General features: G+C 36.0%; 1 protein-coding gene across 2 annotated transcripts in view; it reads right to left on the minus strand.

The window, feature by feature from the left end:
• Positions 1–19,534, minus strand: part of Ppp3cc (protein phosphatase 3 catalytic subunit gamma) — a 71,347-nt gene that overhangs the window by 16,338 nt on the left and 35,475 nt on the right. For both annotated transcript variants that reach the window (XM_076853602.1, XM_076853601.1), the window contains exons 5-10: positions 16,316–16,461; positions 14,834–14,973; positions 6,587–6,664; positions 6,406–6,500; positions 2,317–2,442; positions 1,355–1,420 (exon numbers count right to left, since the gene is read on the minus strand). In XM_076853602.1, the coding sequence (XP_076709717.1) occupies positions 1,355–1,420; positions 2,317–2,442; positions 6,406–6,500; positions 6,587–6,664; positions 14,834–14,973; positions 16,316–16,461 (651 nt within the window). The remainder of the gene's footprint in view (positions 1–1,354; positions 1,421–2,316; positions 2,443–6,405; positions 6,501–6,586; positions 6,665–14,833; positions 14,974–16,315; positions 16,462–19,534) is intronic.

Genomic DNA, 19,534 nt, shown 5'->3' on the forward strand with positions numbered 1-19,534 from the left:
AGTTGCTGAGGCTGGCTTTGAACTTGTGATCCTTCTGCCTCAGCCTCCTGAGCTACTAGGATTACAGCATGTACCACTGTGCCTGGATCCTCAATCTAGTCTTTTACGTCCTTAAATGAAGTAAGCATAATTTTGTTTTGTTTCTTAGCATAGTTACTTTATTTTTTAAAATCAAACTTTTTTTTTGGTACCATTGAGAATTGAATCCAGGACCTCACATGTGCTAGGCAAGCACTGAGCAACATCTATATCACTTTTTAATTTTTATTGTGATATGGGGTCTCACTAAATTGCCCAGATAGCCTCAAATGTGTGATCCTTCTGACTCAGTCTTCAGAATAGCTGGTATTATAGGAGAGTACCACCACACCCAGCTTCAGATATAAAATTTTAGATACTAATTTATACAAATGCAATTTCCAAAAATCTTGGTAAACAACCAAGAAAATGTTATTCTTTTTCCTTTTCTTTTTTTTCTTCCTTTCTTTTTTTTTTTTTTTTTTTTTTTTTGCAATGCTAGGGATCAAACTTTGGGCCTTGCACATACTAGGCAAGCACTCTACCACTGAGTTACACTCCAGTTATTCTTGATTTTCTTTTTTTATTAATATTTATTTTTAGTTTTCGGTGGACATAATCTTTATTTTATTTTTTTATGTGGTGCTGAGAATCGAACCCAGTGCCCCGTACGTGCCAGGAGAGCACGCTACTGCTTGAGCCACATCCCCAGCCCCTATTCTTGATTTTCTAATACTGCTTTACTTTCTTTCATAGAGTATGTCACCATCTGAGTTATATTTATTTCTTGTTTGTCTGTCCTACACTGGAATCTAAGATTTTTGAGATCAAGGATCTAAACATGTACCTGGCACATATTAGGCATGAATAAACACTGGTTGTTGACAGTATGTGGAAAGATTTATCTGAACAAAATTTCAAAACAGTAGAGGTCTTAAAAGCAAAAAATTGGAAAAAAATCTAATATCCAACAACATGGGATTGTTTAATACAAAAATGATGGACATGAACAACTGTGTAACCATTAGAAATTAATCTACAAAAAAGTAAATGTTCCTATACCATTACAAAACCTAATTTTTGTGACTAAGAAAAATGAGAGAGAAGAATATATGCGAAGATAAAAGCACAGTAGACATCAAAATGTGAACAGTAGGCATCTATGCAATAGCATTACGGTGAGTGTTTTTTCAATTTATGATTTCCTGTATTTTTCAAATTTTATTTTTCTATGATGAACATTAATAATCTTAATAGGACAAAAAAATAATTCAAAATAAATTGAAATCCAACCTGAAATGTCTTAGGTTTATAATTCAAATGAGGAATAGCTTACCTTCTTCTTCCTCAATCAATTCATCTTTGGAGCATATGTTGAGGATGTTCACCAGCATCTCTGTGACTACATAAGACAAGAGTGTTACACAACTCACAAGCAACATTTTCTTAAGTATTATGGATATCTAAATAAATTCACATGTTCAATAAATATACACAACATTGTTTTAATATAATATTAAATAGCTATAGTAGGGGCTGGGGTTGTGGCTCAGTGGTAGAGCTCTTGCATAGCATGTGTGAGGCCCTGGGTTCGATTCTTAGCACCACAAATAAATAAATATAAAGGTCCATCGACAACTTAAAAAAAATAGCTACAAAGTATTGGCATTAAATGTAGACCACTGGGTTTACAGAGAATTTAGGTAGACTGCTTGTTCCTGTAAGAGACTGCAGGCTTTAAGGATTTTGTGGCAGAATTACTTGGTTTTATAAGATGTCTGTTTAGAGCCTTTTGTTCAGACATGCACATGAAAAAAAATGTCTTCCCATTTTACAAAGAGCCTAGGTCCAACAGGCTTGTTTTATGTTTACATAGCTTATTTGTGTAGCTGTACAAATAAATTCTAAGGACAATAAATCTGTCTAAGGGGCTGGGGTTGTGGTTCAGAGGTAGAGCGCTTGCCTAGCATGCATGAGGCCCTGGGTTCAATCCTCAGCACCACATAAAAAAATAAAATATATTGTGTCGACCTATAACTAAAAAAAACCAAATAATTAATTAATTAAAAAAAATTCCCGTTTAAATCTCTTCAGTACTGAAAAAAAAATCACTGAGGAAATGGTACAGTGACTATTATTTTAACAACTTGACAACACTTGGACAACTACTTATTAGCAAACATTTCTGATGTACTTTAAGAAAAACATTTGTGAACAGTCCAGGGGTCTCTTGCAAATACAACGTGTGCTCAGTCACTAGACAATGGAGGGTCTCGAGGCATGCTTCAGTTCTCTTACCTTTTTCCCCCACAAAAGGTAAAGACCATGTAAAAACATCCATAAAGTTCGGAAGCCAGTAGGGATGTGGAGAACAGTTAAACTGTCTGATATTCATGACATTGTTTTCATATTTCAACACTGCAGCTAAAAAAGAAAAAGCAAGAAAAGTTGACACAGGAGAACATGACATGGCTACTGGTGTGCTCTGTACAGCTGTGTACTCATTACAGAGAATCAGGGATTTAGTTTCCATATGGAGATTCAAGACTAGGTATAAGGCAGATGAAAAATTTTAGGCATTTTATATAGTTCATTCTCTTAAGAATTATTACAAGGAAAAGTTACCTAAGAGCTCATATAATGAAAGCACAAAAGGGGGCTGGGGATGTGGCTCAAGCGGTAGCGCGCTTGCCTGGCACGAGTGCGGCCTGGGTTCCATCCTCAGCACCACACACAAACAAAGATGTTGTGTCTGCCGAAAAAACTAAAAAAAAAAAAAAAAATATTAAAAATTAAAAAAAAAAAAAAAAAAAGCTCAAAAGAAACTGAGCTCTGTACCTTCAAAGAGCTCACTGCATAGTAACTATAGAATCCTTGGTTCTATGTGAGAAAAATTTCCCCATAATTTTTTTTTTAATAGGCCAAAGGATTACCAGATACATGTTTCCTCTGAGGGCAAATATCACTCATCAAATTGACACAGCCTGTTTTGCTAGTCCTTAGCCAGACCCAAAGCTTTTTAATAAACTCTCTTGAGAGTTTATAAACAGCAGTTATCAATTCATTGTGGGGGATACAAATGGTAAACTTGGAGTAATTTGTAATTAATGGTCAAAAGTAGATTAAACCATCTCTGTACAATAGAGTGGGTTTTAAAAATGCCCATTACTCCTATTCACAGTATACTGCCAGCAAGGTATAAATGTTTAATATTAACCAGTTCATACAGTTGTACGCACACTCTGATGCCAAAATGATTTTCTTTCTATTTAAATGTTTCTGTATCTAATTCCTTAGTCTGCATCACCTGCAATGCTATTGTGCTATTCTTTTAATTATTTTTACTGTAGGCAGAAAATAGAATGAGGTGCAGTAGTTCTCCAGAAATGATTGCTATAGTCATTTCCTGGTGCCTATTTCTTTGTCATAGGATAGACAGCCTTGTGTCCCTAAAACTTGGGTTACTGAATGCCTAAAATGCACATCATTGACTAAAAATAAAATACACAAATATAGGATTTCCAGTTCCTAAAAACAACCCTAGCGGCTGAGTACACAACCTGTTATTTTCACATACATGTATTTTATTTAGGTTCAATGAATATAATATCATTCAACAAATCCCTCAATCTAAACCAGGAAAAGAAGTGGGAGGTGGATCTCAATGAGGGATGATTAGAAAGAAGAGCTTAAAAAATTGTGTTCAGATATGTTTCAGGGGACAGGAAAAAAACAAAACAAAACAACAGCAACAACAAAAACAAACCTGGAATGAGAATCTTATAAAACAAATCCTAACTGAAGTGTCTTTTAGAAGAAAGATAAGGCAGGAAAGAGTAATGGAGTTTCCTTTTTTAATAAAAAAAAAAAAGGCACCTGTACTGGGAGTAATTGAGTCATACCAAGTTTGTTTCATATGTCATATTTTATGCCTTTTTCCTAAAACAACACTTAGGAAACAACAAGATTACTTTGAGATAAGTTACTCATTACGTCAAAGTTAACAGGAAAACCCAAATAGAATGACCCGTGACTTAAAAGGTTTACTGAAGAATAATTCAAGAATAAAACCAGATTAGAATGGGGCAGAAAATGAGTTGCTAAGTTGCATCGTGCTGCTGATTTAGGTGGCAATTTTCAGCTGACACACTGATAGGCCCACTGGACAATCAACAGATACTCCTAATAAGGAAGCTAGAAAAAGAAGTGAAGGGAATCTTCACTATAAATACCAGGGAAAGGCCACAGAATTCTGTGAGGATACCCAACAACATATGCAGTGCATACCATTGATAAGAGAGGAAACTGAACAAAACCAGTCATTCATATATAGGAAAAATTAGAAAAAAGCAAATAAGAAAGAATGAACTGAGGGAGAAGCAGAGCATTATAAGATAACTCAGAGAAGAATTAGGAGAAATAAAAAGAAAACATAAGGCTAGGAGAGAATTTAAAGTCACTGAGAAGAAGTGACAATAAATCAGATTTAAATGAGACATGTCATTCCATAGTTTACTTTTTTTTTTCTTTTCCAATACTGGGGCTTGCACCCAGGGGGACCTGTACATGCTAAGCAAATGTTCTACCACTAAGCTACATCCCTAGCTCTCAAGAGTTTACTTTTAAATATTAAGTATATTGTGGATTTCTTTGAAATTTCTTTCCCCAACTGCATATACAAGGTATGACTATAAAGTAATGAGACTTAAGAAACCACCAACTGCAAACACACGAGACCTTATATATCAGATGAGTGTGGTCCTTTGATGTCATCACATCAGGAACTATAACAGCAAAACATTACAGGATCACTTATACTTTATACTTAAAGCAATGCTGAATATTCATTTTCATGAGTCCATCTTATCTCCAACAACTCTATGTGACAAGTATCTTAAAGATCAACTGAAGCCCAGAGAAGTTCAGTATCTAGTTAGAATGACACACTGAAAAGCGAAGCAGGACTAAACTAGGAATTCAGCGTCCTAGTTTAGTGCTCTTTTCAACACAATTTACTGCCTTGCCATATAATTAATCCAAAGATGCTCCCATTACTCAGAACGCTTTTGGAACTCTTCTTCTGGAATTGCCTCCAGAGCCAGTGCACAAGCAACATGAGAGAAACAGTCTCATTACCTTATAATCATACCTTGTTCCGACCCCAAATGGTATCATCTAGCTGGATCACTCACCTTATTTATCAGTCTTGACTCCGAATGACTTTTGGCTGTCCAAAAATCAAATCCACCCTCAAAGGACGAAGATTTCCCATCATTGAGGATAATCAAAAGAATGTATCGAAGACTCTGAAGGCAATGCCAAAAGAGGAGTTCCAAAAATGTTTCTGAACAATGACTGCACTGTTGGAATACGAATCTGGCCTCCCAGGGTAACTACTTTGAAGGGACAATACTCATCTGGATATATTCATTTTGGCATGTTTGTTTTAAAAGTCCTATTATTTTATAGTCATACTTTATAAACAATAAAATAGTTACAGAGACATGAAGCTTTTGGTAGGACCACTGTCCTGATAGAAAACTTAGGAATCATAATTTGAAATTTCAAAAAATTTCAAAAAACACAAGAAAAAGTCTTAGAAGTAGAATTTCTGGAAAAAAAGGCATGCACATATTTGATATATACTTTTATTGGAAACTGAAGTTTAGAAAAATTATGTGACTCATCCGAAGTCACACTGTTAGTTTCTGGCAGGGCTTGGACTGAAATGAAGGAGTTTCTTTGTTTGTTTTCTTATTTTTTGTATGCTATTCATTCTACCCATACCATATCTCCAGAAAAGCAAAAATAGCTTAATAATTCACAAACATTAAAACACCAAATGGTAATTTTTTGAGGTACTGTTATGAACAAACTCACCAAAACCCACAATCTATACTAACTTTTCTGACATAATTCTGAAGTTATTTATTCTTCTTATGCTTTGATTGAGCAGTACAAACTTATTTTAATCACTTTTATATTAATAAAGAACCCAATAATTCTTAGAAGATGAAGATCACACAGCAGTATAAATTTTAAATTTGTTAGCTTTGTTTCAATTAAGATTGCTTTTATCTTTTTTTTAATTTTTAAGATGGTAGGAATTGAACCTAGGGCCTCATGCATGCTAAACACATCTTTTCTGCTTATTTAAAATTTTTATTTGAAAATAAGGGATAGGGTTCCTATCAGGGGTGCCAAAAATATCTTGGTTTGCAGGTATAGCTTAGTGGTACAGCATGTGCTTATTAACAAGTATGAGGCCCTCAGTTTACAATCCCCAGCACCCCAAAATTAAAATTAAAATAACACATACTCTCATATTTATACTAGAGATCACATTTACTTACAAACTCAAACTCAAATATCACTGGACTCCTTTACCTTTATTGTTATAGACATCTAGGTAATTGGGAGCAGAGAAAATTGTAATAAGTGATGGAAAGCCGGTTGTTTGGCTCTTCCTATACATTCGATACCTGGAAGAGAGATAATACCTTGTTTGTCTTGATATTAAAGATAAAAACTCTGCAGTGATATTTGATATAGTTTTAATTTAACTTACCCAGCATCTTGAGCTTCATGGGCTCTGATTATTGATAATAAATTGTTGTTCTGCAAAAATTCACAAACTGCAGGATAACTGAAAAAAAAATTAAGAAACCTAAATCTAGAATTAAAACAATTATTTTTTAATAGGAGGTAAGGGAAAATCCAAGATGATATGAGCTGATTTTGTTTCAAGATTATATATATAATATACCACGGAATGTTTGTTAAAAGTTTAGTACTCATCCCCTATTTCTCCGTTTTACTAATATGTTACAGATCAAACACAAAGATAACAGACAACCCTAGAATTGAAAGAGCTCTCCCAACTTTTTTTTTTTTTGTACCAGGGATTGAACCCAGGGGCATTTAACCACTGAGCCACATCTCCAGCCTTTTGTTGTTGTTTTTTAATAACTTTATTTTATTCATTTATTTTTTGTGGGGTGTGATGTTGAACTCAGAGCCTCACACATGCTGGACAAGTGCTCTACCACTGAGCTACAATCCTGCCCTTCCCCATCTGTATTTTATTTTGAGATAGAGTTTTGCTAAGTTGCTTAGGGCCTCGCTAAGTTGCTGAGGCTGGCTTTGAACGTTCGATTCTCCTGTCTCAGCTTCCCAAGCCGCTGGGATTACAGGCATGCACCACCGCACTGGACCTTCATCTTTTAATTTTTTCATCTTAACCTATAACTATAACTATATATTAACACAGCACCAAAACTATTCTTTTTTTCTCTTTATCATGTATAATTATTATTTTTTATTGTTGCTCCAAACATTACAATAATCTTGATATATCATATATCATACACTTGATTCAAATGGGATATGAATTCTATTTTTCCCATGTGTACAGACTGCAGGAACACATTGGTTATACAGCCATGTTTATACATACCGCCATACTAGTGTCTGTTGTATTCTGCTGCCCTTCCTATCCCTTTCCTATCCCCCTCCCTCCCCTCCCCTCCCATCATCTCTCTCTACCCCATCTACTGTAACTCATTTCTCTCTCTTTCTTTCCCTTCCCCTTCACACCATCTTATATGTAATTTTATATAACAATTAGGGTTCTCCTTCCATCTTCCATGCAATTCCCCTTCTCTCTCCCATTCCCTCCCACCTCTCATCCCTGTTTACTGGGAATCTTCTTCTCATGCTCTTCCTCCCTGCTCTGTTTTGAGTCGCCCCCCGACTTATATCAAAGAAGACATTTGGCATTTGTTTTTTAAGGATTGGCTATCTTCACTTAGCATAATCTGCTCTAATGCCATCCATTTCCCTGCAAATGCCATGATTTTGTTATTTTTTAGTGCTGAGTAATATTCCATTGTGTATAAATGCATTTTTTTATATCCATTCATCTACTGAAGGGCATCTAGGTTGGTTTCACAGTCTAGCTATTGTGAATTGTGCTGCTATGAACATTGACGTAGCTGTATCCCTGTAGTATGTTTTTTTTCAGGTCTTTTGGGAATAGTCTGAGAAGGGGAATAGTAGGGTCGAATGGTGGTTTCATTCCCAGCTTTCCAAGGAATCTCCATACTGCTTTCCAAATTGGCCGGACCAATTTGCAGTCCTACCAGCAATGTACAAGTGTACCCTTTTCCCCACATCCTCGCCAGCACTTGCCAAAACTACTCTTGATTATAAAATGTATCATAGCAGCGAGCATGTGTACTTGTGTGTACACATTTGTATGTGAGATACAGCAAATGCTACAAACAGCATACATGATTTCTTCAGCCATAGATTACTAAACTGTTAGAAAACAAAAGGATCTACTTATAGCTTCACTAATAATATCAATACCAAGACAATATTATACAGGAATATTTCAATAGTAGATGTAAATATTACAGTCATTCTAATGAAAGACATGATATCTGTACATACTCCTAACATAGTCTTAGTACTACTATCTTTCTGAATGATGAACACCTGATAGGAAGAACTGGAGAACACAATTAACTTGGAATTATTCAGGTGTTAATTATTAAGTTTATTTTTTTAAAAAATCTTTATTTCTCGTTATGCTCATTAAAAATAGACTGTAGGGGACATCATCAAGATAGCACAAGATAACACAATAGCTGTTCCCCGTGCCTGCACAGAAACAGCAATTTGCAGCCATTCATAGACAAAGTGATTATGTGAGTATGTTAGGATCTAGGTAGGAGGTTGTGAAATCTTGGTGGAGCCAATACTGAGGAGGAGTGCTTACAGAAGGAAAGTACTCCCCCAAATCCTGGTCTCCACCACAGATCCAGAGATACACTGTTCCTCTATGGATGTAGCTTCAGTCCTGCTAGCAGCACTACCCTCTTAGGTCCTTGAAAGTAGTGATGACAATTTATACCCCCAGTAACAGAGACCCAATTGCAGACCTGAAGAATCCCTACAACCAAGGTATACCTCTGCTATACTGTGGCCCAGAGGCAACCCTGCTTTTCCAGAAACCTAATGGGAGCCACCCCTGTCATACTGCTGACTGGATCCAAACACTGATCTCAATCAGCCCTCTGACCCAGTTTGACTTCCATTCTACTGAGTGACAGAGGTGGTCCTCCAAGGACCTGACAGGAGATATGCCTGTCCTTGCTCCCAGTGGTAAGCCTACCAAATGTGGAACTACTGCAGCCCTTTGACCCAGTTCCATCCCTGCTCAACCATGATCCCAGGTCAGTCCAGCACTGACACCAATGCAAGTCTACACGAACCATAAAGAATCAAGCAAACACTACACTACTAAAAAGAAACTATTAAAGCTCTAATAAATGACACCAGAGATATGACAGTCAAGAATTACATGACAAAGAATTCAAGTTAATAATCTGAAAGAAGCTCAGTGAGCTACAAGAAAACACAGACAACTAAATGAAATCAGAAAAACCATACATGAACCAACCAAGATGTTAATAAAGAGACAAAAATAATTAACAAAGAAGCTAACAGAAATCCTGGAACAAAAGAGCAAAATGACTAATTGAAAAATAAAAACAGAGTGCTTCCATAGTAAAATCAGTTGTGCAGAAGAAAAGAATTAGTGAACTCAAAGACAGGTCATTTGAAATTATCCAGTTAGAGGAACAAAAAGAGTATAGAAAGTATAGAGCTTCTGGGGGCAGCATTCTGCATAGGCATTTTGAGAGTTCAAGGAGAATATAGAGGTGAAAGTGGGCAGAAAGCTTATTTAAAGAAAAAAATGGCTGTACATTTCCCAAATCTATAAAGGGAAATAGATATCACAACTCATGAAGCTGAAAGGTCTCCAAATAAGTAAATCCAAAGATGTCTACACCAAGATGCATTATAATTAGTCAAAAGTCAAAAACAGCAGAATTTTGAAAGCAGCAAGAGGAAAACAGCTAGTTACAAATAAGAGAGCACTATCAGTGGATTTCTGAGAAGAAACTTTACAGGCAAGAAGAGAAGGGAATGATATGTTCAAATTAGTAATAGAAACAAACAAATAAACAAACAAAAAACCCTGACAACCAAAGTTGCAGAAGTCTGGCTGGGCACAATTCAGGAGCCACTTGTCAAAAGAAACAAACTTTATTTTAGAACCACACAAGCTAAACAAAACAGCTCCTCAGGAAAAACCTTCAGAGGCCAACTGCCACCACGGGCTTCCCACAAGCCTCTCCCCCTCCCACAATCCTCCTGCTCTTGAGGCCAATTGGCTGGGTCGCGTGGGCGGAGCCAAAAAAGTCCCCCAATGAGCAGCTCCGTGGTCTGAAAGGGCGGGGAAACAGCCCAATGAGCATCACCGCAGAGGAGCCAATCAGCTAGAAGTTGCTGGGGCAGCTGTGAGCCAATCATCAGCTGGCAGTCTGAAAGTTTGCTGGGGCCCCTTCGGCTGTGGCTCTCAACAAAAGTCTTAAAGGACTTTACCCACAAAATGCTCTTTAAGAACGAAGGAGAGCTGGGAACAGTGGCACATGCTTATAATTCTAGCAGCTCAGGAGACTGAATTAGGAGGATTGCCAGCTCAAAGCCAGCCTCAGCAACTCAGCAAGGCCCAAAGCAATTCAGTGAGACCCTGCCTCTAAACTTAAAGAAATATAAAAAATGGCTGGTGATGTGGCTCAGTGGTTAAACATCTCTGGGTTAAATCCCTGATACAAAAAAAAAAAAAAAAAAAGTAGATAGACAAATATTGAAGGAGATTGTTACCTCAGACCTGCCTTAAGAGAACTGCTAACGGGAATTACTCAAGTTAAAATAAAAAGACACTGAACAAGATGAAAACATATGAAAGTATAAATCTCACCACTAAAGGTAAATACAAAGAAAAAACAAAATATTGTTATATTGTAGAGAAGACAGGAATGGTCTCCTTCTGTAAGACAAAATAGGCTTTAAAGAGCTGGGATTGTGGCTCAGCAATAGAGTGCTCGCCTAGAATGGGTGAGGCCCTGGGTTCAATCCTCAGCACCACATAAAAATAAATTAATTAATTAAAGATACTGAGTCCAACTACAACTAAAAAAATGAATATTAAAAAAAACAGGCATTAAGTTGGAAATTGTTATGAGAGAAAACCCATACATAATCTGATTACAAAAAGGGCAAAGAACCTGAAGAGATGTTTGAATAAAGACATACAGATATAGCCAATAGGGATATTAAAAAATGTACAACATCACTCATCATAAAGGAAATAAAAATCAAAACCACAATAACATATTACAGCACACTTGTACAGATGGCTATGCAAAAAAGACCAAAAAGTACTGGTAAGGATGCTGGAGAAAAGAGAATCCTTGGTTACTGCTGATAAGAAAGTAAATTAGTACAACTATTAAGGGAAACAATATGGGAATTCCTTGAAAAATTAAGAAGAGAACTATCACATGATCCAGTAGTCCTATTTCTGGGTATATACCCCCCCAAAAAAAGAAAGAAATTGGCACCTTGAAGATGTATCAGCACTTCCATGCTCAGTGTAGAATTATTCATAATAGCCAAGATACGGAAACAACCTAAGTGTGCATGTGTGTGTGTGTAAGTTAGTCTTAAAAGAAGAGACCTCTGCCATTCATAATGAGATGGATAAATCTGAAGGACACTGTTAGATGAAATAAATCAGACACAAAAGAATAAATACTGTATATGACCTCACTTATATATGTAGAATCTAAACTAGTTGAATCTATAGAAGCAGAGGTTTTCAGGGGGTTACAGAGTTGAGTGAAAAGAGATGTTAGTCAGAGTACACAGTAGGACTTGGAGTGTAGCTCAGTAATAGCATGTTTATTACGCACAAAGCCCTGTGCTCAGTTCCCAGCACCCAAATAAAGACAAAGAATACAAAGTCTGTTATAAAAGATAAGTTCTAGAAATCCAACATACAGCATATATACACTACAGTTAACAATACTGTACTGGTTGCTTGAAATTTGCTAAGAGGGTAGATCTTAAGTGCTTACCATATACACACAAAAAATGGTAACTATGTGAGGTGGAAGAATATGTTAATTAGGTTGATTATAATGATCATTTCACAATGTATATGAATATCTATTGTACGCCTTAAATAAATACAATTTTTACTTTAAAATAATGCTAAATTTAGCACTAATAATGCTAAAAATGAATAAATAAAAGACTGCATAATCACATGATGTGGAATTTAAAATATAAAAGGATATTCAGTGAAATACCTCCTTTCTACCCTGATAGATACCAATGTTCTTGATTTCTTGAATATTCTTTCAGAGATAATCTATTCAATTTCAGACAATTACATATGCATACTCCTCCCTTCCTTGCTTTTTAAAAAATGTTGGCAGATGGGCCGAACATGGTGGCAGGAGGATCACAGGTTCAAGGCCAGCCTCAACATCTTATCAAGGCTCTAAGCAATTTAAGGGAAACCCTGTCTCAAAATAAAAAAAAAAAAAATTAAAAGGGCTGGGATGTGACTCTCTGGTAAAGTGCCCCTGGGGTTCAATCCCTAGTACAAAAAAAAAACAAAAAAAACCAGAAATGTTGGAAGGTGGTGTATAGTATATAATAACTGTACTTTATCTCTTTATATTAGTGATTATTTTACATCAGTACACAAAGAGTTTATTTCTTTCTCTTTTTTCTTTTTAAAAACTGGCCTCATTGCTTTGTTCGGATTTACCATAATTTACGTATCTAGTCTTCTATTGAACATTCAGGTTATTTTCAACCTTTCAGCACAAATAAAACAAGGAATAAACTTGCATATACATCTCATACACATGCAAATAGAACTGAGTCTCATTATTTGAAATAGCTCTAATTTTGCTTTGAAATCTGAATTAGTGAATAATAAACCATTAGAAAAACACTAGAGACCTCCAGTCATAGCATTTTCATTAATCAATTAATACATAACCTTGTGTTGGATGAGTTTCTATGCACTTTATTTAAACACACCGTTAATTCATTGACTTTGAACTCCACCATAACACATGTCTGAACAAAGTGTATCTATCTCATACATTTTCTCTGAAAGGCACAACACAGCCTTTTCCTGGGCACATTAGACAACATTCAGCACTATGCTTGGGGGTCATTTTAAAAAGCAAAATCACTAACAAGAAACATAAAAAGACAAAAAATATTGTCCTTAATAGACTGCCAAAAAAGTACTTGTTTATAATAGGAGAGCTGAATCCAGAAAGCAGAACATTACCTTATGAGTTAACTTTAGCAGAGAACATGTTTGTGAGGCAACTCAAATTTTTTGTCCCTCTGAATAGTGTTTACCTATGAATGACTATGAAAGCTCTATGAACACTGATTTTAGGATTACAAATAAAGCTTAGTGAGTAGAATTCACAAACATGGAATCTGCAAACAGTGAGGATCGACTACCTATCCACAGATTAAATTTTAGAATCAAAGGCATTTATAATTGAAAGATATTGTCAAGTTGATCACCACAGAAATAGTACCAATTTACATTTTGTCAACAATAAGCAAGTATTATGCTCTTCAAGCAAAGTAAAAAGAAGAAAAATTTAAATGATTTTATCACATAAGTTATAGATAAGGTTGGCAGGGAGGAATACAAAAAGGTTGTCTAGAAGAATGTCAAAAAACTAATGGCAAAATTGAGTCTTCTTGTGTGTGTATTGACCAAATACATATATTGTTCACCACAATAAAATATTCAGATTAAAATAATTTCTATTTCAAACTTCCTTGTATCTTCTGATTTTTTAAAATCTTTTTCTTTCTTTAGTACTGGAGATGGAACTCAGGGGCACTGTACCAATGAGCTATAGCCCCAGTCCTTTTTAATTCTTATTTTGAGACAGGGTCTCACTAAGTTGCTAAGGCTGGCCTTGAACTTGGGATCCCCCTGCCTCAGCTTCCTGAGTTGCTGGGATTAAGGGATGTGCACCATTCTCAGCTGTATCTCCTGATTTTTAAGTGACAAACTAGAATGAAAGGTCCCATGTGAGACTTAGGACAATAGCCAACTTCCAGGAAATGTCCTGGGCTTAGATCACAATGTACTGTTCTTTTTATATCTTTGTCTGTACTAGAGGTTCCAAAAGCTGGAAAGCTCTTAAAAGCATAACAGGATTCCCTTGTCCCAGAACTACTGAATCAGAATCTCTAGGAGAAAGAACCAAGATATCTTTATTTTTATAAAAGTGTAGAGATGTTTAGGAACAAACAATATATATCACTTTGGGTCAGATGGCAATACCAAAGCACTGAAAGATGTCCAACCATGTCAGGTATATTATACTTCTTAGGGAAAAATAAGTAAGAAAACATTAAACAGACAAGAATTTTCTATCTTCTATTAAGAAATTAAATAGGAGTCCCTAAACGTTTGAGATTTAATTTTTTTAATTTTAATTTTTATTTATTTTTTTTTAGAGAGAGAGAGAGAGAGAGAGAGAGAGAGAGAGAGAGAATTTTTAATATTTATTTTAGTTTTCGGCGGACACAACATCTTTGTATGTGGTGCTGAGGATCGAACCCGGGCCGCATGCATGCCAGGCGAGCGCGCTACCGCTTGAGCCACATCCTCAGCCCTTTAATTTTTTTTAAATATTTATTTTTTAGTTGTAGTTGGACACAATATCTTTGTTTTATTTATTTATTTTTACGTGGTGCTGAGGATTGAACTCAGGGCCTCACACACGCAAGGTGAGCACTCTACTGCTGAGCCACAACCCCAGCCCGAGATTTAAATTTTTAAAAACAATTTGATAAAATGTATTTATTTCATAATTTTCTACTTTGAAGATTAGCTTACCTGAAAAAATAAGAGCACCCTCGGACAGTGTTGTGGGTATAGTGCTCCAATGTCTTTTCATTGCCATAATCCTCTGAAGGATCAGACCAAAGCAGGTCACACACTGGCCCAAAGGCAGGAGGTTCAATGAACCTGTCTAACTGGAAGACACATAAAAGCCAAAAGAAAAAAAGTCAGGAAAGCAAAAGAGCTCTTGGAAGAAGATGGGTCAAAAAACAAAAAACAAAAAAAAAACCCTTTCCACTTATAGGCATCTATTAGGAGAGAAGGCAGTAAGCCACTAAAGAATTTTCCTGCAAGAAAATGAGCCTTTAAAAAATTTCAGATTCACAATTTTTAATATTTTTCTGTAATAAATATTTATAGATATCCCTGCCATCTACCCACACTATAGAAAAGGACTCCTTAAATCCTACATTGAAGGCAGTAATCACTCAGTTATGTGAGATCAATCAGTCTCAAGACATTACTTTGAAAAGACTGGGTATGGTTAATTCCAGTTGCCTGCAGATCAGAAGTTTTGGCATGGTTGTGTTCAGTTCATTCCAATGGAGTTTCCTTTATTTTGAAAGAGCACTAGTTTTCTTATGATAGGGCTTTTATTCTTCCTATTCTATGCAGTGAAGGGATTTCAATATCAGTTATTAACTTAGGTTTTGAAGTCTCTGTTGCTTTAGCTAAAAGCTTAAAAACCAAAAGAACAGAAGCAATAGAATAGCTGGGTGACAAGAAAAGCCTTCTGCTGAGTTAAGGGGAGCTTTTTTTAATACAATTGATTCTGAATGGTTAAATCCAAGATTAACTATGTAAAAGAGACAGCCAAGCAGCAGAAAAGCCAGGGCCCAGCATCACACAGTTACGAGGTGACTGAATTCAGAGAACACAGTTTATAAACAGAAAAATCTTTAGTTTCAGTACCTATGTAAGAGAACTAAGAGAATACAAAAGTAGAGAAGAGAAAGACTGTCATATAGAACAATGAAGCAAACAAACATTGGTCCTCTGCTTTCAGTCATGAAGACAGAGAATCTTGGAAATAATCACCATGTAAATCAAGTGCAGCAATTAAACTATATCATCTACAATGTCAAAATCAGTGAATTCAGAGTCCTAAGACCGGCCATTCCAACATCCTCATTTCACCAAGAAAATGTGCCAAGAGGTTGAGTGGGTTAGGTTACATAATTAATGGTAGGACTGGGATTCTTTACAACCTTGGTTTCTTTCCTTCTATACTGTGTTAATTCAGTTTCAGAGCTACACTCTAAAAATATTATGCTTCTAATCGGTAAAAGCAGATTTAATAAAAAAATGAGATAAAATCTCTGGTAAATATATATCAAAATATTAAATGTAGTTATCTTGCAATGATAAGACCACAGGTATTTTCTTAATTTCTTAAGATTTTAGCTAAAGATTTATTGGTTGACTGCAATAAAGAAACAAAATTTTAAAAAATAATAATAATAAAAGATTACTTACTTTCCTAATGTCATCTAAACACGTAATTTCAGGTGACATTCCTCCATGTACACAGAGAAACTGCTGGTTTAAGAGGGCTGCAAGAGGAAGACAGTCAAATGTGTCCATACACGCATCATACACCTCTTCTGAATATTTGATTCGACCTACCAAAAAAAGGGGAAAAGTCCAAAGGATAAGTCAGAGGAGTATGGAGCTATTTTAAAGCCATTTATTTTAGTCAAATTTGAAACTATAATCATCTTTGTAAAGATATTTTTGAAGAATCATAAAGGGTTCACAAAACCTCACTCCCCTGTGACCCTGGATCAACTTTTGAGCTTTGTTGCCTTGGAAAACTCGTAAGGTGGGTCGGGATTGTGGCTCAGTGGTAGAGTGCTTGCCTAGCATGCATGATGCACGGGGTTTGGCCCCTTGCACCTCATAATCAAATAAAATAAAAGTTAAAAAAAAAAAAACTGAAGGTAACTGTTAGCTATCTTCTTAGGCCACATTACTTGTGGTAAAAATTACCCAATTACCTGTCAGGAAGCTACAGCTTTGAGCTCTTCTGAGGGTGGTGACTCATAACTGGTTAAGTCCCTTTTGGGACCCTGAAAGTTCTGACAATAAAGCTTTTCAAAGAGATACTGTCGGTTGTGATGCATGAGGCTTCTAAGTCAGAGTGGCTCCCTGATCTGCCTAGTGTGGATCCTATTTGCTTGCGCTTGAGCTGTGACTTTGCTGGGGAAATAGTGGCAAGAGAAACAGAAAGCTCTGGACAGCTGTCTGCACTCCTATGAGGGCAACAACATCACTGAAAATTAGTGTCAGCTGTGGCCCTTTCTGACCCACATCCTAAGTAGATGGAGGCCAAGCATGGACTGTGATAGTCTTATGAGTTGAATATTTTATTGTCCCCCCTCAGTACTGGAGACTGAATTCAGGGGTGCTGAACCACCGAGCTATATCACCAGCCCTTTTTAATTTATTATTTATATATTTACTAAATTGCTAAAGCTGGTTTCAAAATTTGTGATCTTCCTGCCTTAGCCTCCCAAATGGCTGGGATTATAGGTGTGCACCACTGTGCCCAGCTTTATTGGGTCTTAAAAGATTTCCCAAAGGTATTGAAGATATATAAGTGCAAATTTAAGAGACATCAGTAAAAGATCGATAATCTTTCTGAGCATGATTTTTTAAGATCTGTAGTAAATTACATCCTGAATCTATTATTTAGAAATATTTGGTTAATGAATTGTATTTTCATCTGGTTGTCAGGCTGGGGCTATAGAATAAGAAAACATTCCAGTGGGCACAAGGCGGTGTCCACAATATTCCAGGAAGGAAAGGTCATGAAATATGGGCTTTTTAAAGAGAAACTGAAAGATGGGCTTTTTTTAAGAGAAAAGGAGCATTTTTTTTTTTCCTTCTTTGGTGCTATGGTTTGGATATGGTTTGTGTGTGTCCCTCAAGGGTTCATGTGCTGGATGCCTGGTCCCCAGGATGAGGATATTAAGAGAAGGTAAGTGAACTTTAAGAGGAGAATTGTGAAAGGTGGAGCCTAGCCAGGTGTGGTAGTATATACCAATAATACCAGTAAAGCAGGATGATCACAAGTTCAAGGCCATCTTTGGTACTTTTTTTGGGGGGGCGGGTATCAGGAATTGAATACAAGGGCACTTAACTACTGAGCCACATCTCCAACCTTTTTAAAAATTTTTTTATTTTGAGGCAGGGTCTCACTAGGTTGCTTACAGCCTTGCTAAGTTGTTAAAGCTGTCTTCAAACCTGCAATCCTCCTGCTTCAGCCTCCAGAGCTGTTGGGATTACAGGCATGCATCATCAAGCCTAGCCCTAATCATTATTTTAAAGTAAAATATTTAACAGCAGAACCAAATAACTAAAAATATAATTCCCAAAGGTTAAATTAGCTGATTTAAGAGCAGTGTTTTCTTAAAAAAATTTAAGATATATCCCATAAAACAATTATATCTATAATGAAGGAAAAATGCATCGCAACCATAGGATCACACAAGTTCTAACTGGCATTAATATGCATCACTATCAAAACAAAAATTTTAACAAAATTCTTTGAAAGCAATTTTGAAACTCAGCACTAGTTGCAAGAAACAATTACCTGGTCTAGTCGTTGATTACCTTTCTTTAAATTTTTTATTTGCTTTTATTTTTTTTTTAAAAAACAGGCAATTCATTGATGTGGTTCAAAATAAAAATGCTATAAGGTCCACAGTTCCTCCTGTCCCCTCTCCACAGGCACCCAGTATTCATTTCCTGGGTATCTTTACAAAGATATTCTCTGCATATGCAAGCAGATAAGAAGATATGTAAGTACTATTCTCTTTTCACAGATTCCTTTTGTTTTCTCCAAAAATGGTAGCTGTTCTGATCTTGCTTTTATTACCTAATAATATCTTTTGTGTGTGTTTTTCTTGGAATTGAATCCATGGGTGCTCTACCACTGAGCTATATCCCCAGACTTTTTTATTTTTTGTTTTGAGACAGATCTTGCTAAGTTGCTGAGGCTGAAGTCGAACTTTCAATTTTCCTGCCTCTTAGACTCCTGAGCAGCTAGGAACACAGGAATGCACTACCACATCCTAATAGCATATTTTGAAGATCATACAACATCTTAACATGTCGAATGAAGGAATTAAGAATATGCCACCCTAAAATGTGCTGCTCTGCATTGACTATTTTGAGTTAAAAGCACCTGAAAAACAGTAGGTTCAAGAAGATCACTCTGACTTTCATGCTATTTCTTAAAAGCAGGAGATGAAATTTCTGGTCAAAGACACCCTCTCTACACTAAAAGGAAACTAACATTGTGATCAAGGATGAGAAATAGAGATCCAGAGAATTCTGTACAGACCTCGTTAAAATAACCTGTAGTGGGCTGGGATGTAGCTCAGTGGTAGAGTATAAGCTTAGCATGTACAAGGCCCCAGTTTCAATAAAAACAAAAAACCAAAACAACAACAACAACAACAAAAGCAACAAAAAACAACTCTTATCTTCTAGCCTCCCCATAAAATTTAGTTACTTTTCCGCAACTTAGTACTCTGTCCAATTCATTATACATGTAATATTCAACTCTTAGAAAGGCTAGCATGTCATGTAAGCCTTATTTTAAACAAACATACATGCGTTTCTCCTATTGATCAGTCTTGCCAATTTAAAAAAATTGATAAAGATGCTAAGATGGTAAAGGTAAAATTT

This window comes from Callospermophilus lateralis, chromosome 4, assembly GCF_048772815.1.
Source record: "Callospermophilus lateralis isolate mCalLat2 chromosome 4, mCalLat2.hap1, whole genome shotgun sequence".
In the NCBI taxonomy this organism is placed as follows: Eukaryota; Metazoa; Chordata; class Mammalia; order Rodentia; family Sciuridae; genus Callospermophilus; species Callospermophilus lateralis.